General features: G+C 47.1%; 1 protein-coding gene across 6 annotated transcripts in view; it reads left to right on the forward strand.

Moving 5' to 3' along the window:
* Positions 1–27,820, forward strand: part of LOC126543970 (mitogen-activated protein kinase kinase kinase 13-like) — a 593,636-nt gene that overhangs the window by 197,093 nt on the left and 368,723 nt on the right. For all 6 annotated transcript variants that reach the window (XM_055061158.2, XM_055061159.2, XM_050191137.3 and 3 more), the window contains exon 6: positions 6,789–6,980. In XM_055061158.2, the coding sequence (XP_054917133.1) occupies positions 6,789–6,980 (192 nt within the window). The remainder of the gene's footprint in view (positions 1–6,788; positions 6,981–27,820) is intronic.

Raw genomic sequence — 27,820 nt, forward strand, 5'->3', positions numbered from 1 at the left:
CAATTGATGCAATTGCTTCTCTTGAAAGCTACATGTAAGTGGTCATGAAAACCGTTGACGAAAGCACGCACATTGACTTGGAAACAATGCAAAGGCATCAAGCGTCTTATGGCATCTGCCCTACCTTGGTCAAGTTCTGCAACTACTGTTGGCTGTCTAAGACAAGACTACCAGTAAACTTGGCAGCATACTGGAAATGCCATGATGAACTTTCGGTTGCCTACTCACTTCTGCTGAAAGGGGGTTGACTGGTTGTTCCTGCAGCTCTTCAAGCGGAGGTCTTATGACTGGTACATGAAGGTCATCTCGGAGTGGCTCGGTCTAAGGCGAGAGCCTGTGAGTCGGTAGTGGCCTGGAATAAGCCACAGAATCAAGGAAGTGGTCGAAAACTGCAAGCAATGCGCAACTGTGAGACAGCAGAGGGCAGAACCCATGATAGCGATAGATACCCTAGAGGGCTCCTGTGGCAACAAGTAGGGGCAGAGATGTTCCATTTTGAAGGTCAGGACTTCCTATTAGTAGTTGATGTTAGTAGTTCTATTAGTAGTATTCAAGGTTTCCGGAAGTACTAACTCTGTGTGTAACGCCAAGCAAATCAGTCATTACTACGTTAAAGAGCATGATGGCTCGATTTGGTGTGCCTGAAATTCTTTGTTGCGACAACGGACGACAGTTTTCGTTGAAAGAAGTTACGGACTTCGCATGAATAGATGGCTTTACTCATTGCACGAGTAGCCCCGCTTTTCCACAGTTAAATGGGGAAGTGGAATGTGCAGTGCAAACTGTGAAGGAACTGTGGAGGAAGAAGGTTGACCGTCACATGGCTCTGCGGGTGTACAGGGACACTCCTGGCTCAACAGGCATCAGTCCTGCTCACCTTCTGATAGGTCGGCGCCTGTGCACCCGTTTGCCAAAACTTCCTGACCATCTTACTCCAAAACAGCCTGGCTACAGGACCTTCAAAGAGCGTGACAAGGCTGCTAGGTGCAGGCAGACCACGAACTACAACCATCACCATGGTGCTCAACTACTACAGGGTCTACAACCTGGCCAGAGCGTCTGGGTGACAGATGCCAAGTGTGCTGCTTGAGTGCTTAGTTGTGGTCAGCGTTCGTGATGGTACGTGGTGGAAACGCCAACCGATCTGATTCAATGGAACGGTTGTCTGCTTGTTCCCTTTGCTGGTCATAGCGGGTCACCTGGTTTGAGGGCACCGTCACCAGTGCCAGAGACAGCGGAGACAACTGACAGTGCGGGAGAACTCCTGTCACCAGTGCCAGAGACAGAGGAGACAACTGGCAGTGCAGGAGAACTCTCGGGTACTGAGCCTGGTGGTGTGGTTTCTCCGGAGGCTCCCCTGGAAAGTGTGCCTTCACTACCTAATGCAGACTGTTTGGGGACGGTGCACACCGGGACTCCAAGTCGCTGTTCTCGGCACACTCAATCGGGACAATGCATTTTTACGCCAAAAAGACTGGACCTGTAATTAGCCTGTAATTAGTCCACCTTTGTGACAAGGGGGGATGTAGTGTAGAGGGCACTTCTAACCCTACTAACGTCAATAATGACTGACGCTACTGAGAGCGTAAAATGTCTGGAAATGGGAAGTAATAAGGGTCGTTTTTGTGTTCTCTTCTGTTGTCCTCATCTTTATTTGCAGTCAATATGGTATGCAGTGAACCCCAACTAGGCCAAACTGAAGTTCATCTGTAATAAGGGTGTTCTGGCATCTTTGTTTCTTCATGAGATAGCTGTATGGAAATGGGGCTAATTGTGGTCGCTGATGCAGTCCCTGACTGCTTTGGTGAGACTGCTTTGTAACACGTGCATGCTGCTTAAACTGAGTGTTTGCGCTGTTGCCTTGTTTGGATGCAGAACTGGCATTCAGTGGAACTGAGAGGAAATGTCGATGTCACTGCCTGGAGTGTCCATATACCTGCTATCGCAATACAAAATTCCTAGTGTACAGGCAAAAAAAATATGGTTATGAGGCATGCTGTAGCACGGAGCTCCGAAATAATTTTGGCCACTGGGGTTCTCTATCATGCACCTCAATCTAAGTACACAGGTGATTGCAGCAGGTTGCTGTGGGCTGGTCATGCTACATATTGCTTCACGCCAGATCACGATGGTGAAATGTATGGATGAAAGCAAGTGCCGATACCAGCTGGCAAAACTACTTTGAAACTGGCTGCTTTGGTGAGCCAGCTTTGAAACCTCGCTCATAAAATGATAAACCTATCTATATAGCCTGCACAAAGACATTCCACTTCTACATACTCACTTGAATGTAGTGAGTGTATGTCTGCAGAAAAAAAATTAGACACATGATCCTCATCCCGTGAAACATAGCCATTTTATTTAATCACGCACAGATATTGATGAGGTACAGACAAACCCAAGCAGAACTACTTTCTGTGTTATAAGAAGCCGATTTGAACGTTAAAGCCATTAGGGGTTGTCAGCTGTTGCTCCCGTAGGTCGCTGTGCAATGAAGGCTTGCAGCTCTGAAACATTTTAAAGCATTCCGACTCCTGACACCTGCTCGTGGTTTCATCATCATCATCAGCCTATTTTATGTCCACTGCAGGACGAAGGCCTCTCCCTGTGATCTCCACTTACCCGTGTCCTGCGCCAACCGATTCCAACTAGCGTCCACAAATTTCCTCATTTCATCGCTGCACCTAGTCTTCTGCCATCCTCGACTGCGTTTCCCGTTCTCTTGGTACCCATTCTGTAACCCTAGTGGTCCAACAGTTATTTGACCGGCGCATTACATGACCTGCCCAGCTCCGTTTTTTTCTCTTAATGTCAATTAGAATATCGGCTATACCTATTTGTTCTCTGATCCAAACCGCTCTCTTTCCCGTCTTGCCTAGCATTTTTCATTCCATCACTCTTTGTGCGGTCCTTAACTTGGTCTCAAGCTTCATTGTCAATTTCCAAGTCTCTGCCTCATATGTCTACTATGTCTATACAAATCATTTGTGTGCTTTGAATCCTGCACATGTTTCCGGAAGCTTAGAAAAACCGAATAGTGTCTGCTGTCATGCTAGTTGGTGCAGGAACGAGCCAACTCATTACAATCTCAATTGCCATATCAGAAAATTTGTCCTGGGGAAATTCGTAACATCAGCCAGCTGGTTCGATGCCATCTCGAGATAGAAATTCTGGAGAGGGTGCCTTATCCTCATTTGGATTTATTGTCATCGCGACCTTGTGAACGGAAGCGCTGAGGTCAAAGGAAAATGGAGAGTGGGTATTGCATAGGTTGGCAAACTAACTCAAGAGTGGACTCACTCAGACTCACTTACAGTCACTCAGACTGTAATGCCACTGTGGCGCTGTGGGTAAATAAATAAATAAACTTACACTGACCCTGGAGCGTGATACTTGCCGAGTACACTCTAAAAACAGTTTGCACCCTTTGGGGTGTATATTTGTCCCACAACAATAATCATCATCTGCCTTGCTTGCGTTTCCTTTCTTGAAAACTCGGCGCTCGCTACTTTCCTGTCGAGAATGCTGCGTCACTCTGATAATGCGCATGCCGTTCGTGACCGGGAAGTACCGGGCTCGCAGCGTTAAAGAAAGGAAACGCGGGCAAGACAGATGACGATTATTGTTGTGGGACAAATATACACCCCAAAGGGTGCAACTGTTTTTAGAGTGTAGAATTTCGGTGAGTCTGAGTCCGAGTGAGCCTTAAGCAAAAAGTAAATGTTGTGAGAGAGTTCTGATTATTTTTTTTACTACATGGTGAATTTTGAATAAAGCAATTGCTAAAATCATTGCGACTGCAGAAATGTCAAAAGTTTATCCAAGCGGCATGCACCATACTCCGAACGACTGTATCGAGGGAAAAGAAGGACCCATCACAAAATTGCCCGACCGCCGCCTCATCAGCAGCACAATGCTCGCACATATACGTTGAAATTTTCCATTCCTGCGCACACATACGAGCTTTATGTATGCACCTGTAGCTAACCCATTCCCTGCCATGGGGCAAATAGGTGTTTTTTGTAGGTTACACCAGACTCTTTTTCTGAAGGAACTACTGCACTCTATATTTTATGTAAAACATAAACAAAAAGCAGACTGAATGCACTTTTCATGCATAAAAGTTTTATTAACAAGGTGTATGTCATAAAAAAGCTATAAATTTAGAGAATCAAGATTGTGGGATAAAATTGAACAAAATTTGTAAAGACACGCTTAAATCTACTAAGAAAGAAATGTAACAAAAGTTATGAGACATAGAATATGTATTGCCATCTAATAGTCACTATCCGAAAACAATCAAACTTTTTCATTCAACAGGTATTCCACTACAAATATTTAAGTGCAAGTACTGCAGTTTGGCACACCAAGCTGCAGCCACCAATGTTCCGGGCTGGCTTGCGTCATCATCGCTCTCGAAGTCAAAGTCCGACAAAAAGGCAGCATCTTCAGGCTCACTGCTGCCTGATCCATCGATAAAATCAGCTGCAGACGCAGTGAAAACACAAGATCTGCAATCTTTCGAAGCGCGCGCTGCTCCCGGAGGCGGCAATTTTTGTTTTCTGCTTTGATGATCATGAAACTTTGGAGTGCGTTCAAAAATTAATGCCTGGCGGGCAAAAAGACAACTGCTTAGAAAACAAAAATATAGTTCTCCTACGTCTGATAGCGCAGTGTGTCTGTGAGTGGTTCGGAAGGTCTCGAAAGCGGTGTTTCAAACCATTGTTAGCGGGCTAATGATGCCCAATGGGCGTGGCATGGAAGGAGTCGAGCACATTTGAGAAAATAGGCTCCAGCATGCACTTTGCCCCTCGTACACCTTGAGCTGTCATTTCCAAATCAGTAAAAATATAGCAGCACAAGAACATTCTTTTCTGGCCTTATCCAAGCCGCTACAGCTGTACCAGAGGGCTCAAAAGCCTTGCCGACGCATAAATATCCATTGGTTACGAGCGGCGCAGAGGAGGAGCCAGCCACGCCCACCTCTGAAAATTGCACTCTCTCCATGCGATTGGGACAACCAGAGGAAAACCAGCTGGTGTGTGCAAATATCGGAGGCCATGGTCGGGGTGTGGGTTATATGTGAAATTTGCCTTGACGTGTGGCTTCGCGGTGGTGAAAATTTTGTTTAGAAGTGGGACCATAGCCACAGTTTCAAAACGCGTCACTGATGTGTTAGCTGAGTGCACATCTGCCACCTAATGCTACACTGCACGTAAGTCCTCCATTAATGAGCTTCCTTTAATCAAACTCTGTTTATTCGGAACAAATCTTTGGGCCCCTTCAAATTTGAATTATTATGATTTGACTGTACTATTACAACATAATGATAGGTCGGATCACGCCATGTTTTCATATTCTTTGCTTTGTCATCATCATCATCATCAGCCTGGTTACGCCCACTGCAGGGCAAAGGCCTCTTCCATACTTCTCCAACTGCCCCGGTCATGTACTAATTGTGGCCATGTTGACCCTCCAAACTTCCTAATCTCATCTGCCCACCTAACTTTCTGTCGCCCCCTGCTACGCTTCCCTTCCCTAGGAATCCAGTCCGTAACCCTTAATGACCATCGGTTATCTTCCCTCCTCATTACATGTCCTGCCCATGCCCATTTCTTTTTCTTGATTTCAACTAAGATGTCATTAACGCGCGTTTGTTTCCTCACCCAATCTGCTCTTTTCTTATCCCTTAATGTTACACCTATCATTCTTCTTTCCATAGCTCGTTGGTTCGTCCTCAATTTAAGTAGAACCCTTTTCGTAAGCCTCCAGGTTTCTGCCCCGTACGTGAGTACTGGTAAGACACAGCTGTTATAAACTTTTCTCCTGAGGGATAATGGCAACCTGCTGTTCATGATCTGAGAATGCCTGCCAAACGCACTCCAGCCCATTCTTATTCTTCTGATTATTTCAGTTTCATGATCCGGATCCGCAGTCACTACCTGTCCTAAGTAGATGTATTCCCTTACCACTTCCAGTGCCTCGCTACCTATCGTAAACTGCTGTTCTCTTCCGAGACTGTTAAACATTACTTTAGTTTTCTGCAGATTAATATTTAGACCCACCCTTCGGCTTTGCTTCTCCAGGTCAGTGAGCATGCATTGCAGTTGGTCCCCTGAGTTAGCAAGGCAATATCATCAGCGAATCGCAGGTTATTAAGGTATTCTCCATTAACTCTTATCCCCAATTCTTCCCAATCCAGGTCTCTGAATACCTCCTGTAAACATGCTGTGAATAGCATTGGAGAGATCGTATCTCCCTGCCTGACGCCTTTCTTTATAGGGATTTTGTTGCTTTCTTTATGGAGGACTACAGCGGCTGTGGAGCCGCTATAGATATCTTTCAGTATTTTTACGTACGGCTCGTCTACACCCTGATTCCGTAGTGCCTCCATGACTGCTGAGGTTTCGACTGAATCAAACGCTTTCTCATAATCAATGAAAGCTATATATAATGGTTGGTTATATTCCGCACATTTCTCTATCACCTGATTGATAGTGTGAATATGATCTATTGTTGAGTAGCCTTTACGGCTTTGCTTTGTGGCACAGTATTTTTGTTTGCTATAACTGGCCGTGCAAATAGTAGCTCAAGCCTCAGCAGCATCATCTGCTGCACTGAGTAAACATTGATTTGCACCGCCTGTTGCAGCCTCTATTGTTTTGCTAATTATATGTCCCTGTCACAGTGCAGTTGCACCATCCAAAGTTGGCCATTAATACCATTTTTGTAGATGTTATAATTGGCATCTGTGTGTGAATTTTCAGTGCTTCTTTTGCTTGATGCAGGGGCGTGTGCACTCAAGAGCCATGCTTCTGTATAGTGATGGAATACTGTCCCTATGGGCAACTGTACGACGCACTCAAGAATGGCCGTGTCATCCCGCCTGCCACTGTGGTCGAGTGGAGCAAGCACATAGCATCCGGCATGAACTACCTCCACTCTCGGAGCATCATTCACAGGGACCTCAAGTCACCCAAGTAAGTTCTATTCATGCACTGCACCCTGTTCTTTTAACTGAGGCATGCTTCATACATTGAGCCACATTATTTGCCAATCTTACATTGCAGATTTATTTGTTTTTTCTGCTGTGAAAGCCAGCACCTCTGTTCTCCACCTTTGATCCATACTTCTAAGTGTTTCTACTTGCATAACTTGAATAAACGGAAAATCAGACGTGATCAGACAGAAAATCAGGATGTCTGATTTTCCGTTTATTCATTACTTCTCTCCACCTTGCGGGTTTCCGCAGAACTACTAGGTCAAACACTTGCATACACTTGGTAACTCATTTTTCTGTTTTGTGACTTGCTGACCACTCATAATATTAAACACCATCAAGTCTGATTTCATTGTACCCGCCGTGGTGGTGTATTGGCTATGGCGTTGCATTGCGTTGCTAAGCCTGAGGATACGGGATCAAATCCCGGCTGTAGTGACTGCATTTCAGGGGGGGGAGAATGCAAAAATGCTAGTGTACTATGCATTGGCCGCATGTTAAAGAACCCCAGCAGGTCAAAATTAATCTGGGGTCGCTCACTGCAGTGTGCCTTATAATTGTACCCAGAACTCAATCATTTTCAACTTCTTTACACTAAAGTTCACTCCCAAATATATATATCTGCAAGAAGCTCTATATCTCACTGAGTATCCACTAAGAAAGCAATGTCGTCTGTGCACATCAAACACGTCTATCACCTCACCATCTCATTTACATGACAGATAATTTATAACTCCTGCCTCTAGCTTCCTTTCTGGCCATTTCTTTCCTTTCTGGCAGGCCATTCTGCATATCTACTGTGATGTAAATAATTAGACCTTCCCATGTTAGCTGAAATACATTATACTGAAAGGTGTATTGTCTTAGCAGAGGTTTTCGTCTGTAACAATGCTCTACGAAATCTCCCTATTTACGGTGTCGCATGGAATATGTTGGCAGATGTGATTGTAGATGGTGCTGCATCTACAGAGCCACCAGGGGGCATGCAGCTGACCCACCTATTAGAGTTACTGTATAGGCTCCCTTTAGGGAGCCAGAGTTGCGCCACTCATTTCCGCATGCTGCTCTTGCCGCCTCCAGCTATCCTAGCGCCACTATTTGCCGAGCTCCATTACATGGTCAAAACGGGTTCCATTGCATTGTGGAGAAGCCAACACTACGATGGTCGCGCCAACACTCCTCTGACGGAGGGTGCCTGGACCCCCCCTGGTCCACGAACCTAGGTGGATCATGACAGCCAACGTTCCGCTGGAGCCAGCAATCAACAGGAAATGCAATTGGCATTGGCACTGTGATTATTATTATTGTTGGTTGTTCCTCGGTGCTGCTGGCCGAAAGATACGTGTTCGCTGGTGTTATTTCGGGTAACTTTCGCAATCAACCTCACACGGCGCACTGACAACTCTTGTACCGTATTTACTCGCATAACGATCACACTCGCGTAATGATCGCACCACTGAATTTTGTCGTCAAAATTCAATTTTTGTTTCTTTCCCATGTAATGATCGCACCCTGAACTTGTTGCAGCGATATGTCGTGTGCCAAGTCTAGCTAATGATGATCGCGCTTACCATCTGTCGAATGCCACGCGAGCGACTCTTGAAGACATACCAAGCGGTCTGCACGCACCGAGCATTCTTAAGCAGATGCCCCATTTCATTCCTTTCATCACTTTGCACACTTTCATGAAAAAAAAAAAAAAGCTACAGCCAAACTTGCCTCGGCTTTATTATTTGTAGGCTTCATAATAGTTTGTGACAAACACAACACAAAGAGGGCGCCTTTCGATTCTTCTGATCTGCACTCATGGGCACGCGACAAATCGCGAGCGGCAACGATAGTGGCCACATTTACACTGATACGTTAGAAGTGCACCCTATTCATACAGCGACGCTTGTAATGCAGCTACGGTATTCGCCTACCCTTAGCGGAAACGTGCCGTATTAGGATAGCAGTAAAGACAAATGCCACAGTTTCCACAGCATGCCCGCCATGTGTTTCTATGTCACTGGCAGCTAAGCGCGCCCATCTCCGTTTCTGTCCCCTCAAAGTGGACATGGCTACGTTATTGTCGCAAACTTGCCGATATTAACGATATCATTTATTACTGATATGGAAGAAACTGTTTCAATGCGCATAATGTACTCATGAGAAGAAAAATAATCGCGTTCAGTGTGTTCGACTTGCTCCACCGGCCGCCATTTTTGTTTTGGTGTCCCGCACTAACAGCGGCAGCCGCTTGCTTGTCATCCCGCAGCAAATGGGGGATGAAAAAAGAAAATGTTTCTTCTCGTGGGAAATTTAACCCGCGTAATGATCGCACCCCTGAATTTGCGTAAATTTTTTTTACAAAGAAGTGTGATAATTATGCAAGTAAATACGGTAGTATGACAGGGTGTAAAAACAATGGTACTGGAGAAGTACCACAGTTGAATGTATCCACTAGAAGTTTACTTGTACAACAAGCATGTAATGCATGCAGCCTTAGTCAGCATGTGTGTCTGCTACATACGAGACCTGTAACATGGCTAAATTTGTCCGTGACATGTAAAATGCGACAAGGATGCACTGGCATTGTTAGAATCAACATAGTGGTGGTGGTGGGGGGGGGGGGGGGGGGGTGAGGTCAATGCATACTATGTATGAGTGCATGCAATTCCTCCTGTCATTCACCTGGATCGTATTTCGCTTTCAAACTTTATACACAAAGAATGTTGGACGTGACAGCGCTCTTTCTTGAATTACGCACATTCACGTCCTTCAGCTGCACGAGCCATGATCTCATGCATGCCTAATAAAAATTTTTGGTAATCTATGGAAGCCTTTAGCATTATATTTGATGCTTTGCATAGAAACCAGAAAGGTTTACAGATGTTGGCACCATGTGCCAGTGTAAGCTTGTGTTCTTCAATGCTGTATTTTCAGTAATCATTAGATAATAAGGCCTGCAAGCGTAAAGTCTAGTCTTGTAACCATGAGGTGAGCAATTGACTTGTACTCGCAAAACAATAAACTATGAAAAAAAAAGGCGGAAAAAAATGCTTTCGGCATTGCCCCGCGAGTGTGTCTCGTAGGTGTATGGCAACTGGCTTTACCGCATAGCACTAGAACCCAAGATGGCGTACTTAGGCACAACTCTGCTCCCTAAAGGGAGCTTATACAGTAACTCTACTGCCTATATCAGTCAGCTCAGGGTGAGGTGCCGACAGTTTAACTTCGGCCAGCCAATGAGGCTGGCCGCTTTCCAATGGATGTATTTATTAACTAATGAGACGAAAGGAGGTTAACCGAGGGGCCCGATTTTTAATAATCATATTGTTACGTAAGAAGACGCAGATGAAAAGCTATATACAAGTATATTTACAACGTAATACGCCGCACTTGGCCGAGAGGCAACAGCCCGCGCTAGCCTCCAATCGTCGTCGTCATCTTCTTACTGCTTGCCTCCTCGTCATCGGTAATACTATTCCGTAGCACTACCCCCGGTGGCAAAAGCGCCGTCCCGGAGCGACTAAAGGCCGGACTCGGAAGCAGTGTAGTAGGCCTTGAGCCTACTGACGTGCACGACATCACTAGATGCCACAGTAGATGACGAGGTTGAGCTCACAGGAGCAATTTCGTACGTCACAGGCGTCACCTGGCGCAGCACGCGGTAGGGCCCTGTGTATCGCGAAAGGAGCTTTTGTGAAAGTCCGACGTGACGAGAGGGCGACCACAAGAGCACGAGCGCACCCGGCGAAAACTGTACGTCACGGTGGCGGGCGTTGTACTGACGCTGCTGAGTGGTTGCCGAGTCCGTCAGTCGAGCACGGGCAAGCTGGCGTGCATGGTCGGCGAAGGCGATGGTGTCGCGCGCATACTCGCTTGTTGAGATCGCAGCAGGAGCAAGTTCCGTGTCAAGGGGCAAGGTCGGTTCACGACCGTAGAGTAGATAAAAGGGAGAAAATCCGGCGGTGTCGTGCCGGGAAGAATTATAAGCAAATGTGACGTAAGGAAGGGCAATGTCCCAGTCGTGGTGGTCCTTGGAAACGTACTTGGACAGCATATCGGTAAGAGTACGGTTTAACCGCTCTGTCAGGCCATTGGTTTGAGGATGGTATGAGGTAGTCAGCTTGTGTTGAGTGGAGCAGAAACGTACAATGTCGGCAATAACTTTCGAGAGGAAGTTACGACCACGGTCAGTGAGCAGCTGTCCCCGGGCGCCATGAAGTAAGATAATGTCACGCAAGAGAAAGTCCGCGACGTCAGTGCAACTGGTAGGGAGAGCCCGCGTGATAGCGTATCGGGTGGCGTAATCAGTTGCGACGGCTACCCATTTGTTCCCAGAAGATGACGTGGGAAAGGGACCGAGGAGGTCTAATCCAACACGAAAGAACGGTTCCACAGGCACAGTGATCGGCTGGAGATGACCGGCAGGTAGCACCTGAGGTGTTTTCCGACGCTGGCAGGTATCACAGGCAGCAACATAGCGTCAGACGGAGCGAGCGAGACCAGGCCAATAGAAGCGGCGGCGGACGCGGTCGTACCTGCGGGTTACGCCAAGATGTCCTGCAGTAGGTGCGTCATGCATCTCAAAGAGCACAGTCTGTCGTAGATGTTTTGGCACGACAAGAAGAAGATCAGATCCGTCAGGGAGGAAGTTCCTTCGGTACAGAATGCCGCCCTGGAGAACATAGCGGCGAACGGACGCGTCGGTAGGTGTAGAGCGCAGACGCTCGATGAGTGCTCGCAGCGGTAGGTCTCGGTACTGCTCATCGGCGATGTTAGCAAAGGCAGACACAGAGAAAATGCCGTTGGCGGTACTACTGTCGGCGTCGTCAGGCTCATCTACCGGGTAACGAGACAGGCAGTCAGCGTCCTTGTGTAGTTGGCCAGATTTGTAGGTGACAGTATATGAATATTCTTGGAGGCGTAATGCCCAGCGACGAAGTCTTCCTGTAGGATCTTTCAGTGAGCATAACCAGCGAAGCGCGTGATGGTCTTTGACAACGGAAAAGGGTCGGCCATATAAGTATGGGCGGAACTTCGCAACCGCCCAAACTAGGGCCAGACACTCACGCTCAGTGATGGAATAGTTGCGCTGCGCGAGTGAGAGGAGCCTGCTGGCGTAAGCGATAACACGGTCGTTGCCGCGCTGGTGTTGTGCCAGTACTGCGCCAATTCCGTGACCGCTGGCATCAGTACGGACTTTGGTAGGCGCAGAAGGATCGAAATGGGCCAGAACGGGAGGCGTTGTGATAACGTCGATTAGATGCGAGAATGCAGAGGCCTCGTTATCGCCCCACTGGAAAGGGGCGTCTTTTTTCAAAAGCTCGGTTACTGGTCGTGCTATGGCCGCGAAATTTTTCACGAAACGGCGGAAGTAGGAACAAAGGCCGATGAAGCTGCGCACATCCTTGACACACTTCGGAACAGGGAAGTGCGTAACAGCATGGATCTTGCCTGGGTCCGGTTGCACTCCGTTCGCGTCAACGGGATGCCCAAGGACGGTAATCTTACGAATGCCGAATTGGCACTTCGATGCGTTCAGTTGCAGACCGGCACGACGAAAAACGTCCAGGACTGCCGAGAGGCGCTCGAGGTGCATAGCGAACATTGGGGAGAATACTATGACGTCGTCCAAGTAGCACAGGCATGTGGACCATTTGAAACCGTGAAGAAGGGAGTCCATCATGCGTTCAAAAGTTGCAGGTGCGTTACATAGACCGAACCGCATCACTTTGAATTGATAAAGACCGTCCGGAGTTACAAAAGCAGTCTTCTCGCCTTCGATATCGTCCACGGCAATCTGCCAGTAGCTAGAGCGGAGGTCAATAGAAGAGAAGTAGCGAGCACCATGGAGGCAGTCAAGGGCGTCATCGATCCGAGGTAGGGGATACACGTCCTTTTTGGTAACCTTGTTAAGGTGTCGATAATCCACGCAAAAGCGCCACGAGCCATCCTTCTTTTTTACCAGTACAACAGGTGATGCCCATGGACTACATGACGGTTCTATGATGTTCTTGGCAAGCATTTTGCGAACTTCTGCGTGAATAACTTGACGCTCAGCCGGTGACACTCGATACGGGCGGCGATGAATAGGAGGGGCATCGCCGGTATTAATGCGATGTTTAACAGTTGTAGTTTGGGCCAAAGGACGATCGTTAAAGTCAAAAATATCGTTGTAGGAAAACAGAACGCGGTAGAGCTCACGAGCGTGCTCGGACGGCATGTCGGGCGCAATCATTTTCTGTAAGTCGGTGATGGTACAAGTTGTCGACTGAGATGGTAGAGGAGGATCGGCTGAATTGCCGTCTACCTCAATAGATGCTATTGAGTGATCCTCGAATGAGCAAAGCTGGGACAGAGACATCCCGCGTGGAAGCACTTGTGTCGTCAAGCCAAAATTGACCACTGGCAGGCAGACGCAATTAGCCGTAATAGATAAAACGGTATGAGGTACCGTGATCCCGTGTGTAAGGAGGACGTCTTGCATAGGAGCCGCGATATAGTGACCGTCGGGCACTGGTGGGGATGACGCTAGGTCAACGTAAGTCAGTGCCGTAGGTGGCAAGCGAACGAAGTCGACGGAACTGAGGCAACTGGGGTGTGGTTCAGCGGGATCCAGAACATGCAGGTCAAGGCCGAGGGTACTGGCGGAACAATCAATGAGAGCAGAATGTGCGGAGAGGAAGTCTAAGCCAAGGATAATGTCGTGGGGACAGTGGGCGAGGACTGTGAATAGCACAATTGTGGAGCGGTCGGCGAAGGAGATACGGGCGGCACACACACCAATTACGGGGGCTGTTCCACCATCGGCGACACGGACAACATGCGTCGTGGCGAGCGTGATTATTTTTTTCAGGCGGGTACGAAAGTCCGCGCTCATTACCGACAAATGCGCCCCAGTGTCTATAAGAGCAGATACAGGAACACCGTCGACTTGCACGTCAAGGAGGTTCAGATGAGTGGGCAACGTCAGTGGAGGATTTGGCGGCGTAGGGTGCAATGCAGCGTCACCTCGAGGCGATGCATCGTATAGTTTTCAGGCTGGGAGCGGAGTCCGAAGGGAGTCGGCGAATAGGAGCGACGGGGCTGGGGAGAGCGAGATTGTCGTCGTTGGGGCGAAGGCGAACGAGAATAGGGGCGGTTCGGTGCAGGAGAATCAGCGGCGGCATTATCGGGGCGTGCGGCATAGGGACGAGAAGGGCCACCTGAGGGGCGAGAGTAGGCAGTATAAGCAGACCGGGTCGGGGAAGTCCAGCGACTTCGACAGTGCCGAGAAATGTGCCCGATTCGACGGCAGTTAAAACAAATGGGCTTGTCGTCAGCAGTGCGCCATTCAGCTGGGTTGCGGAATCATGGTGGGTAAGAAGATGTGGGATGGGTCGGAATCGAAGAAGCCGGATGGGTATCAGGGCGATGGGCCGTGCAGATGGTGTGAAGGACCATGTTTTAGAACTCCTGGCGGACAACTGCCTGGATCAGGGAAACCGTGACTGCAGGTGCGTTGGTGGGGCTGGAGTCGAAGGCAGTTGGATAGGCGGCCTCAATCTCACGCTGGATGATCTTGGTAATATCGCCAGTGTTTTTGAGATGAGGAGCGTCGGCACAGGAAGATGTCGCTGGGGTGTTGGGCAAACGGGCAAACTGCTGATCGATACGTCGGCTTTTGGCGAGTTCCAGGCGGCGGCACTCTTTTATAACAGCATCCACCGTCGCGACGTTGTTGAATACGAGCAAGTTGAAGGCGTCATCGGCAATGCCTTTGAGGATGTGGGATACCTCGTCTGACTCTGTCATGTGTGCATCAACTTTGCGGCACAGAGCCAAGACGTCCTGAATGTACGTGACATAGGGCTCTGTTGACGTCTGCACACGGCCGGAAAGCGCCTTCTGCGCGGCAAGTTTGTGACCGTAGGGGTTGCCGAACAAGTCTCGGAGCTTTTGCTTGAGCGAATCCCAACTGGTGAGCTCCTCTTCGTGCGTCCGAAACCAAACTTGAGGTGTGCCACCGAGGTAAAAGACTACGTTGGCGAGCATGATAGTAGGGTCCCACCGGTTATTGCGGCTGACGTGTTCGTACAGGCTGATCCAATCGTCGACGTCTTCCCCATCTTTGCCCGAGAATACGCCAGGATCACGAGGAGCCGGGAGAGTGATGTAGGTCGTCGAAGTGGCAGCAGGTGTCGGAGGTGGCTGAGTCGAGTTGTCATCGCCGGGAGCCATGAAGCTAGGCTCGACGTACCGTCCGCTGCGAAGCTCCGTGATGAGGTACAGGGAACGTCCACCTCCACCAGATATGTTACGTAAGAAGACGCAGATGAAAAGCTATATACAAGTATATTTACAACGTAATACGCTGCACTTGGCCAAGAGGCAACAGCCCGCGCTAGCCTCCAATCGTCGTCGTCATCTTCTTACTGCTCACCTCTTCGTCATCGGTAATACTATTCCGTAGCAATATCATAAGACGGCAACAAACAATTACACCAAGAAAAACTTAGGGGAAATTACTTGTACTGACTAATTGAATTAAAGAAATGATAAATTAACGGAAATGAAAGTGGATGAAAAACAACTTGCCAAGATTAGTTCTAGTAGTAAAACATAAATACCCAAGAAAGTGGATGGGGAAACGGTGCCGCAGTAGCTCAATTGGTAGAGAATTCCACGTGTAATGCGAAGGCGTGGGATCGTTCCCCACCTGCGGTAAGTTGTTTTTTCATCCACTTTCATTTCCATTAATTTATCATATTAATTTATCATTTCTTTAATTCAATTAGTGAGTACAAGTAATTTCCCCTATGTTTTCCTAGGTGTCATTGTTTGTTGGCTTCTTACGATATGATTATTTATTAACTAGTAATACCCCAGAAAGTGGGTGTGAAAACAGCACTGTGGTAGCTCAATTGGTAAGAGCATCGCATGCGTAATGCGAAAATGTGGGTTTGTGCCCCACCTGCAGCCAGTTGATTTTTAATCCACTTTCATTTGCATTATTTATCATTTCTGTAATTCAATCAATAATTGCATGCAATTTCCTTATGGTGTCGTCTTTGTTTGTTGGCTTCTTATGATATGACTAATTAAAATCGGGGCCTTGGTTTCCTTCCTTCTCATATATTTTGTTATTTTGTTCTAAATATTTGTCAGCCACCCGCGCCGATAGCTGTCTTGGCAAAATTGGAAGCATTCCCTGGTGAAGCCCGAAAGTGAGAGGAATATGTTGAAATCCTGGAACAACACTTCATCGCCAATGGTACTGCCGAAGACAAGAAATAAGCACTGTTCCTGAGCTTCTGTGGATGGCCAACATACTCATTACTTCGGAGACTACTGGCAATTAAGAGACCTGACGACGTCACCCTTACAGAAAGCCTGCCGCTGCTAACGTACTATGTGCCGAAGGCTTCTGTAATTGTTCTGCGTTACGAGTTCTACTGCCAAGCACTCGCAAAGAGAGGGCAAAATAGCGAAGGACTTCATTGTCGATCTGAGAAACAGGTGTACCCATGCGAGTTTGGTTAGGAACTGGATAATAATGTAAGAGACTGGCTTGTACACGTATTCAAGACCATCAAATAAAAAGATGTTTTGGGAGAGTCAAAATCCGGGCCAGTTGGTACATTATTTACAGGTCGTTGTGTAAGTGCATAATGTGCTAGTCGTTGTGGTGTAAATTCCCTTCTCTTGTTTTTCATCTTTCTGACTGAGTAATTCTGTAAAAGAAGGTGTTTGCTGGAAGAGCAAGCTCTCACTCTGAAGTGGGCCATTGAAATAATCACTGCTATGGAGGCCTCTGCCACGGGCACACAGCGCAACAACTGACCAGCCATGCATCGGCGGCGGACATGCACTGGATGTCACGAGGCGAAGATGCTGTTGGCACCTGTCACCGCTGTGGCGGGCAACACACTGAACCATTGTGCAGGTTTTGAAACCTTTGTTGGTTTTCATGCAGAAAAAATTCACCAGTGATTATGTACACTCTAAAGTGAAATTTGAGTGCAGCTCTATACATGTTTATATATCATCTGGTGCTGACAATCGGTCTCGTGCAGCGCATTGCAAACAGAGCGTAGTGTTGCGCGACTGCCTCACTAATCAGGAAATAGTGAGAGACAGTGTGTGGGTGACGCGTGTGCATGATTCACAGCAGCTGCTCAGACAGACCTCCGCTCATGCAGAGCTTTGTTTCCATATATGGTGTTGGTCAACGCACTCGCTGCATGCCATTTGTGAACAGATGATGGTGCACTACTCTGGCGCCATCTAATAGAGGTCGTCACCACAGAGTCCCTCTTGTGTGACACTATGCTTTTTCACGCTTTTGCCATACCCTCCTCCTCCGATTTCCGTGGCATGCAACAAGATCATGTTTCCCGTACCATTTGCAGCTCTTGTTACCATGCACTGAGAAGGTGACTGCATTCATTAGTGACCGCAGTGTTATTCTGGCAAGAAGCCTTGCCATAGGTGCTGACATGGGGGGGGGGCTCCGGTGCCCAAGCTCCCTCCGGAGTTTTCCAGGGAAGGCAGTCCCCTCCCCCGGCGATGCCAAAGCCCTGCCAAAACTGTCACTACCAGAGCTTTGTCACCCACATCATTTGAAGTTTCTTTTCGGTTGCCTTACCATATTCACTTAAAATATTGTGGCTAAAAGCTTACGGCATCATTGTTGGCGCAGACATGCATGGCTTTTAATTGATACTTTCGCTTTATTTCGGAAAATCCAATAGGAGGACAAGTGCATTAGAAGCACTACCGGGGGCTACATCATCCGTATTTTTTCACTTCAACATTTTTTAATTCGAAAGCATTGAACAAATGCGTCATGGGGCGGAAAATCCGGCATTGTTGGTGGACCCAAACGATGGTCCAAAAAGGCTATGGATCCTCAACCTTTGGTGGGAGTCGAACCCACGACCTTTGATGTTAAGACTATGAACCTTCGACCTTTGAAGGGAGTTGAACCTACGACCTTTGTAATTAATTAAGGCAAAGCTAATTTAGGCACAGTTAATGAAAATAGAGTTAAGTAAGGCCCTCGAACCCATGACCTTTGGTGTTAAAGATGAAGTTAATTAAGGCAAAGTTAATTTAGAGTTCATTACGTCACTTAAACCCACAACCTTTGTTGTTAAATAAGGCAAAGTTAATTAAGGCACTCGAACCCACAGCCTTTGTTGGGAGTTGAACCCACGGCCTTTGGTAGGAGTCTAACCCACGACCTTGCGTTGTGGCATAATGTTGTGGCATAATGTTGTGGCATAATGTTGTGGCATCATGCAGTGATCGCAATGCTTTCGCATTCATCCAGTACGGATAACTGCTCTTCATTTTTAAAAAATTTGCGCTGTGACCACTATGCACAGATACAATATATTAAAATATACAGTGGAACCCCGTTCATACGTTTTTCACTGGATCGGGGAAAAAAAACGTAACAGCCGGGAAAACGCAACAGTGAGGAAAGGTCCGAAAATGAATGAAAAAAGTGCAGCTTCAACTATAGACAATTTATTTCCACAGAGTGCGCTTAGGACTTAAAGAAGTCTAGAATGGTGGCTTGCCGTTTCTTTCGCTCGCCAGAAATCACCACACGTTTCTCAATAGCCTCGAAGGCCGCATTGCTGTCAGCGTCGCTGTGAGGTGCGACGTACCTGCGGAGGAGGTCCAGAGCCGCGACGGCTTCTCCAAAGCTAGGATTTGGCAACTCCCCGGCATCATGCGGCTCGTGCTCCTCGTCGTCACCGCGCCACGGCAATGGCAACAGACGAAGGAATATCCGCGGGAAATTTTGCCCTCTTTGGCGTAATCTTGCTAACGTGCTAATGATTGTTTAGTATTGCTGCAGAGCGCGCGCGTCCGAGCAGCCCGGTTGCGCGCGGCGCGGCGTGGTTTCGCGAAAAATGTAAACAAGACAGGAGAGCTGGCCCGATAGGCAGAGCAACGCCATGAGCAACACCAACTTCCGGCTTCACTTTAGCTTCACAAAGAGTGACGTCAGAGCCTCTCCCGAGTTTTTTTCCTCCATGAGTCAACCCGTCCAAAAACCATGCGGTGACCGTAATCACAGTGATGATAGTGAGAGCATTTTTCATGAATGGCCACTTAGTGGCGGCTTCTCGAACTAGCGTGCGGCTTCTTGCAGCCAGTTCCATAGCCAAGCCCGGCCAAAACTTGTCAAAAGCCAAAATGGCGGTTGGAGCGCGTTGTCTACTTTAGCCCAGGTGGGTTCGGGGTGCTAAGTTGCGACGTATCATGCGGGAACGTTTTCACAGCTACTACGTAACAGCGGGGTTCCTTATACATTGGATCCTATGGAAGCTATGCCGGGACCGGATGAAAACGACGTAGCAGCCGGGAAAACGCAGCAGTGAGGAACGTAACAGCGGGGTTCTACTGTACAGTAGAACCCCGATTATACAACTTTCTCGGGACCGCGAAAAAGCGTCGTAAAATGTGGGCGTTGTAAAATTCGAACCTAAATTATGCCTATAAAAATACTAATCTTGCGCGACGGATTTACGAGAAACTTCAATGCAAATTACTAACATACTCTGCAGGGCTTGGAAACCGAAATTACCAAAAGAGTAAATGCAATAACAACTACTGCTGCAGCACAGGTACCAATCATGCTTTATTCAAACGAACCTTTACTGCACTCCACTGCCCATTGCCGCGATTCCCGCCAGCCGGCGCGAATTTTAAAAAAAGTCGGTAAGTTTCTTTTGGACCTTGTTTGATCCGTGAACCAAGAGCTTTCGCTCGAGTTGGGCAACGTCCAAAAAGAGGTCCTCTGTGGCGTCGCATGAACAGATGAAGTTCTGGATGCCGTCTACGTGCCATAGCACCTCAGCGAACAAGGTAGGCACAGGCATGGCATCTGTGGCGTCGTCGTCCTTGTCTGATGTCACAGCGGTGTCAGCAAGCGAAGATTCGGGTATCTTAAGGTCCCGGGCAATGCTGACTTTCGTGGCTCCACGCCACTTTCCCGCTTCCTCGATAATATTCAGCTTATTGCCGAGCGACAGAACTGTCCGCTCTCGGGGTATCGTGCGTTGCGTTACTCCACACAACTCAAAACCTCCGTTGAACGCTGGTCGCTAGGATTACGACGAAGAACACGTGTAGTAAACCTAGGCCTCTCCACGCTACCTTGTCGGCGATCTGCTGCTGGGAAACCGGAAGGAGAGAAAATCTTCCACAACGCGAGAGTCGACACCGCCAAAAAGAGAGGGAGAAAGTGATTGTGGAGAAGAAAAGGCGCTATTTCAGCACAGCGGGCGTCACGGGCGACGCCACGAAGAAGAGAGGGAGAAAGAGACTCGTGGCACTTTTCTTTCCTCCGCCGTTCCGTCCCGCGTTTCGCGAGGGTTGTCGTATAATGCGGGTCAGGCGTAAAATTGCATCGGATAACCAGGGTTTTTATTGCATTGCTTCTATGGGGACTTCGCTGGGACTGCGCTAATCTATCGTAAAACCCGGGTCCTTGCAAACCGGGGGACGTATAACAGGGGTTCCACTGTAATCCACAAGCAATAGGCCGGTGCCCTCTATTGCGCTGCAGTAGCGGCGGAGAAGGGCCAAAGCAACTACACCCTTAGTTGAAGTCGGGAGTGGGGCAACATCAGTGCTTGTGGGATCAACCTCGGCAGTGTCTTCCTTGGGCCACTACTTTTGCTATCTCCACGTCCGCCAATCGAAGTATTTTGAAACACAGTCAATAACAACATATTAAGTGGCATCTGCCAAGATGTCTATGAGTCAGTCCAGTGAGCGCGTACTGTCGCCAGTGTTGCCAGGGTCGTGCAAGGCAGTGTAGCCAAAGCTAGAGAAATTGTAGCCCAAATGTAGCCAAACACAAAAAAGAGAAAAAAAGAATTGTGGCCGAATATAGGCATTTTTATTTGCAGTTTTATTGGTGTATACATTTTCGCATTCGACTATGGCAATCCCTTTTTCCACAACCCGTCGTAACAAAACGTCCGTGTTGCTGTGATGGTCGACCCTTGACATCGACAGCTTCATCATACTTGCACACAAAACACCTTTTGGTTGACCCTGGTAACTCAAGTTCCGGTGAATCGCTGCAGGGGACAAACCTATCGAAATGAATCTTGAATGTAAGCATGAACAAAAAACTTTAAGGAGGCTACGCCTTTAAAGGGCCCCTCACCAGGTCTGACCATTTTGAGCTGATAAGCGCAGTGCATACAATGCGCGCTAACGATTGCGTCTGCAAAGTATTACATCGCTATGCGCCGTGGAAAGATCTGAAATTTCAAACCGAATGCCATTTTTCCTTCTCCTCGTGGCCGCCGCACTCCAAGCCGGAGGATGACATAGTCACGTCCCTGCACTTATATAGTCGAGTCCATTGTGTGATGTCGCTTGTGGTGACATGTGACTTCGAGAATTATTCAAGGCACCATCTGTTATTTGTGTGATCTATTCCTTGAATTGACGAATTAAAGCTTAGAGAAATAATGAAACACACAAACGGAATGTCTGCATGTTTTTTCCTTTACTTTGCACTGAAGAAAGAGAGATGTACTTCTGCTTCGTCTACTTGTTCCTACGGTCGTGCAATCACGTGCGCAGGTACCAAAATTATGCCATTTTCTACTATGTTTCAGCGTGTGATCATGCTCTGTGATCTGCTTGATCTGCCTCAGTATTCATGTAGCACTGAATTATATTGCAAGTCATATGTCCTTGTGCACAGCACACAAAATTGTGCGCTGCACGAAACGAGACATCACAACAACTCGCGTGCAAAGCCGTCAGCGGAAGTGTGCAGCGGCAAAAAAAAGAAAAAGTAAAAGCGAGTAGAAAAGAAAATGAAGACGGGGCTCGTGACGTATGCATCATGCCATCCTTGAGGTCCGGTATGGGAGAATGCAGGCAAGGAATTTTGCCTGCGGAGGCTAGACGGGGTGAGTGGAGAGAGTGTCTTCCTATGCAGTGGAGCTTGCCTTCTGTAAACATGGGTTCGTGGCACTGAAATATTTCTATCTCGGCTATTAATGAGCCGACTTGAAAAATTTTTGTGGCGAAACGCTCTCTAGAGGACACGTAACAATTTCCAGCGTATAACCAAAATTTGTTATGGAGCCTGGTGAGAGGCCCTTTAAGAGTGGACCGCAATAGCATTCAAAGATTCCCGACTGCTTCTCATGCTTCCTGACAACTGCAGCTTAACCGTAGTGTTTACCTGCAAACGCTTGCGGTTAACGCTATGCACGTAAGCGAGCTTTCAGATTTTCTTTTTTCTTTATTTCTTTTCTTTCCCCCGCACAGCAGGCGCCACCGCTGCTGCCGATGCGACTGTCATCCGAATGGTGTTGCAAGGAATAGAGCATACCGTTCCCACTAATGGCAAATTCAGCAAATCACACTGCTGGACACCGGGGCGCCCCAATGCGCCATTTCATCCAACCATCGTCGCTCCAGGGCAGCCTGGTGCACGCCAGTGCGATTTGCTGAATTCACAATCAGACAGACCTCGAATGGCAGCTAGAAAAGGAGTTTGTGTTTAAGTTTCCGCATATCTTTCTCATATATTCAAATCACATTCCGACGCTATGATGTCTGTAGGTTGCGTGTAAGTTGAACTTTACGAATTTTCTGATGCATTTTACTTTGAGACATTCAATTAGTTCAGTAAGGCCTATGCGCCAGGTGGAAGGCCTGCGTGGTTCGGTATCATTTTTCTCATATGCACAGCGAAGCCGACACTGGGCACCAACACCGCATTTTCTGCAACATGGGGCCATTAATGCTGTCGCGTTAAAATTCATCTCGCAGGTAAAGGAAAATGGCAGTAAAGCTTACCGTGAGAAACATGGAGCAAGTCTAAAGCGGTACCTGGTGCAATACTTCACCCAGAAATGATGGTCATGAACACACTGAAGCATTTCATCTATCTGTGCCTCCCTTCTTTCATGCCAGCGCTATGATTGCCCGACCCTATTTTATTTCTCTCCCTTTCTGAGCATAGCCATGTTAGTACAGTATACTGTGAAACGCACTCTACTCCCAGGCTCATTTCGAAACCCAGCAATCGGGTGTCTGATGACTGAAACTGATAAGACGAAGATGAGACGATGTTGCTGGTGCAGATTAGCACAGTGAAGCATGGTGTTACTTTAAGTGCATCAAAGATCAAAGCCATTGGCTCAGACAAAGGTGCACTGAGGAGAGGGGGGGACACACACACGCACAGCCGCGCTGCTGGCTGAGCCATCTCAAACATGCTTTCGGTATTTGTTTCTACTTGATGAGAGCCACCTCTGAAGCGTGGGTTAGGGTGCCACGTATAGCCCAAACAAAGCCGTCGCAGATTTTCAGTAACCCAAATATAGCCACATGGCCAACTCGCCCAAGTCGACGCCAAAAGTTTTTTCTGTAGCCCAATTTAGCTATATATAGCCAAACCTGGCAACACAGCCTGTCGCGCGTCTTTGTGGATGCAAACCGCAAGTCCTCATGAGGTGCGGCAGGCGCAGAGTGCGGCACCAAAGAGGAGTCAGTGCGGCAAATACAATGCGTCGTTGACGTCGAACTAGCCAAGCCGACGCGTGTGTACGCCGCTATGTTCAAATGGCGCCTTCGGCGTGATCGATGTGTGCAGCTATAGTGTGCAGCAGTCAGGAATGCCCATCGCGCCACCGCAGTCTTCGAGAGTGTTACGGGAAAGCTCACTGCCAGTCAACAGAGCGCACGTGGTCTGGGGTGACGGAGTTCGATATATCCATTTTACATTTGACCCCGTTCGAAATTCTTAAAAATTAAAAATGCATGCGATTTTCCAGGTGATATAGAAAGTGTTTGATATACGCAATAATTGTATATATCCGTGTTCGATATATCGAGGTTTGACTGTATCTTGCATGGCATCCTGCTTGGGTAGGAAGCTCGTGTACTGCCTTAGGACGCTGATCGCGTCAAGCACTTCACAGGTGTTGAGGATGGGGAGTTCGCCAAGGTCTTGAGTGTCGGTTTCGCTGTCACCATCATCGTCTTGCAAATCCCTTATGCCTAGCACATTTCTGCATGATGGACGCATCAGTAGCCTCTTCCTTTGCGAGGATGCAAGAGTCAGGGTGCAAGTAGTCATCTAGGTCAACATCCTCTGTAATGACACCATTGCTATGAAGATGCTGCCACTATTTCTGGAGGGCTTTCTGGTCTTCTTGCAAGCCCTCAAGCGAGGGCAATGCACTTCTGCCTTTTTCACTGCTGTTATCTTCTGCAAGAGATGTTGCGGTGACCGCTTCGTGAAATCTGGCTTTTCTAAAACAATTCTTAATAGAGGGAAAATCAGACATCCACCCGTTCGTAGCAATGGCTACAAAGGAAACCCATACAGGTTCCTCGAAAGAAAAGCGTCGCAGTTGAAGAAAAATTCGTCGTGGTCCGGGACTCGAACCCGGGACCACCGCCTTTCCGGGGCAACCGCTCTACCATCTGAGCTAACCAGGCGGCTAGCAGATTGCAGGGCAAAGTCGAATTTGTCAACAACTCAAAGCAAAGGCAATAGTTTGACGTAATAGTTCTGCGGAGACCCGCAAGGTGGAGAGAACTAATTAATAGGGGGAAAATCGAACATCCACCCGTTCTTAGCAAGGGTTACAAAGGCTTTGCTTTCGACGAATTCGTATGTATTTCCTTTGTAGCAATTGCTAGGAACAGGTGCATGTCTGATTTTCCCTCGCTCTGAAATCGTCACAACCAAGCATACATGCAAAATCTTTTGCCTTTTGTTGTAGGACAGTCCAACTTAAAGGAACTTTCTGCGACCACGTGGACATGAACCACGCGAAGACCGCTTTGTCTACATCTTCGTATGTTGGCGCTTTCAATTGCTTTCGCTGAGAATTAGTACCTCTCTTCAGTGAATCGAAGATCGCATCTTTCGATTTTAAAATTGTGGACAGAAAGCTCTGCGATATTCCGAAATAAACGGCGACATCCTTTTTCTTCTCTCCGCTCGAGATCGCTTCCAAGGTCACTGCCTCGTCCTCAGGTGAGAGGGTCTTGCGCTTCGTGCTAGTAACGGTGGTCATGTTTACGACTTATTGCCACAGGAGGCAAGAATAATTGGCCACAACACCAAATTGGGCGCTGACGCAACACATGCTCTGAATGAAGAACTATACGTGGAGCAGAATGCGCAATACATGGGATGGATGGATGGATGTTATGAGCGTCCCCTTTGGAACGGGGCGGTGGGTTGCACCACCAAGCTCTTGCTATTATACTGCCTAATGTCCTACTTGGGTTAAAGCAAAAAAGAAAAAAAGAAGGCACTATGAACTCCCACAACCAAATTATCTGATCCCCTATTGCGAACTTTGCTTTTGTACGTCTTCGTTTTTTGTCGTTTCCCTACTTTTCTTCCACCCATCCTCCAGTCGCCTCTCACTAATCCCTTTGCGGACATGTTTACTTTTCCACTGCTCTTGCTGAACCCAAGGGCTTCAAGGAGGCCAGTGGTGCCTAAATTGACCGCTGGGTAGACATATACACATTGTAATAAAACATGCTCCATAGTTTCCCTAGCTTTACCGCAGCAAGCACATGCTTCTTCTTCCTTCTTATATCTCGCTTCATAGGTGCGTGCTATAAGGCATCCCCATCTCGCCTCAAAAAGTAATGAGCTTCCCTTTGAGTTATCATAAATTGTTTCTTTCCTGATTTCGTTTTTTCCTCTTAAGTTGTTATTCATGGCAGGTTTGCTTTCCATTGCCGCCACCGAGGAGATTATTTCAGTCTCTCTGACTTCCTGCTTGACGTTATTTGTTGCTGTGTTGCCCACCCTACAGGCTGCATACTTGCTGGTAAGCTTCCTAGTTTTTTTCCTCCACTGTGAATCAATGTTTTTCCTGTTTACCTCAACACTCTCCCAGCCCATTTACTTTCTTCCATATTCCTCAGTCGTTCTTCATACTCAGACTCATACTCGTTCTTCATACTCTTCATACAGTGGCCACGCCAATCAATGGAAAAAGAGTTAGGGACCATTTTTCACCGTAAACTGTTTCAGAAAGGCGGACTTTGTGTGCCAGGCCAAGACTTTTGTGACAGTAAAACCAACGCTGTGGAAGCCACTGACATTACCGAGCTCTGGGAGCACGTCACTACTGATCATGACACAGGTGGTGTGTCGAAGGAGGAATTTCTAAGTGCAGGTAGTGCTGCCTCATTCTGCGGAGAGATTTTCGATGAGGCTATCATTGTTGCGACAGATTTGTGTGACAGAGATGACGGTGATGACGAGATTGATAATGGCCTGTCTTTGACCCCTACCATTGCCAATGTTCACGTAAAGTGCGCTGTAGCGACTTCTGTGCCATGAACTTTAGAAAAATATCATTTACAACGCGTTTATTTAACACTTGTGCAGACTCTTTCGTGCTTTCAGTAAGACCAAACACCATAAGATTATTTCGTCTGCTTCTATTTTCATAATCAATTAATTTTTCAGATTGTTTTCGTACGATGGTCTCCAATTTATCTATTCTATTTTTCATTTTGTCGAACATGGCTAGCACACTTTGCATCTTATGAGTTTTAGCATTCACTTCTGCATTTTCTTTCCTGATATCATCTATCTTGCGATCCAGTGCATTTTCATTTCCAAGAATTTCCTGCAAGATTTCAGCATTTCTTGGGCCTGGATTTTCCTCAACATCCCCGGCCATCAGCAGCAACAGCAGTATTGACCAGCAATCCACCAAAATAGCACAACATCTACGAGGGCATGGCAGGACTAACAAGCATATATTATCACTACGATACTAGAGCAGTAACTAACTTGTAATAGCAGTAATGGCGTTTTAGGCATCATGCTTGTCAGCCAAGTGCCATGCCCTCTGAAGCCGATGTTCTCGTGTTGTTCCTTTTGTAGACTGGTCACTGGTGACGTCACATCCGTGGCAGCAAGTCCGGAAAATGCGCACTCCAAGCTTGAATATCTGCAAAGTTATGCATCGACGACGAAAAAGAGGCATCCATCGTCCCTCTCCGACATTCCGACGAGAAACCACGGCAGCATCTGCAATAGCAGTAACAGCATTTTAGGCATCATGCTTGTCAGCCAAGTGCTATTCCCTCTAATATATATATATACTGTACGAGCGAAAACAAACGTGACAGGAAAAAAAAAAAACATTCAGTGGGGTATATCAATGAACCATACATGTGTGTTAGGCACGATGAAAACATACTGCAATAGTTGCAAAGATAAACCGAGGAATTGTATCTCCTTTTCAGATTTTTTTTATATATTTATAAATACTACAATCCCTGGTCGGGATTTTAGTAGGGTGGGAGATGAGCGATACATGATCTGATACAATAATATTGGTGGACAAGAGAGAGAGAAAAAAATAGAAAAAAAAGAAAAATATATACAATGCAATCCAATACTCATACTTATATACACATATACACAGATATATACCGATATGACATATCCATAAACACATACGCACATTCATACATACATACATATATACAGTATACATGCCCTCAGTTCATATAAAGCAATAAATTTACAAAGCAGGTTAGCGAAGCACAAGAGCAAAATATATATAAAGAACGAGATTTATATGCACAAGCTTGAGAGAAACTCAGCCAGGGAGGGCTGTAACACTTGGTCGTTTCTTAACAAATTCCAATCATGAATCATTCTTGGGAAAAATGAATATTTAAAACAATTGTTATGTGTTTGGTACGGTGTTAATGTTTGATAATGCCATTGTCTGGTGTTATAAGCTGAGGAAAATCGAATAACTGTAGATGCATCAACCTTAACATGTCCCACTA

This window comes from Dermacentor andersoni, chromosome 1 (genome assembly GCF_023375885.2).
Source record: "Dermacentor andersoni chromosome 1, qqDerAnde1_hic_scaffold, whole genome shotgun sequence".
Classification (NCBI taxonomy): domain Eukaryota; kingdom Metazoa; phylum Arthropoda; class Arachnida; order Ixodida; family Ixodidae; genus Dermacentor; species Dermacentor andersoni.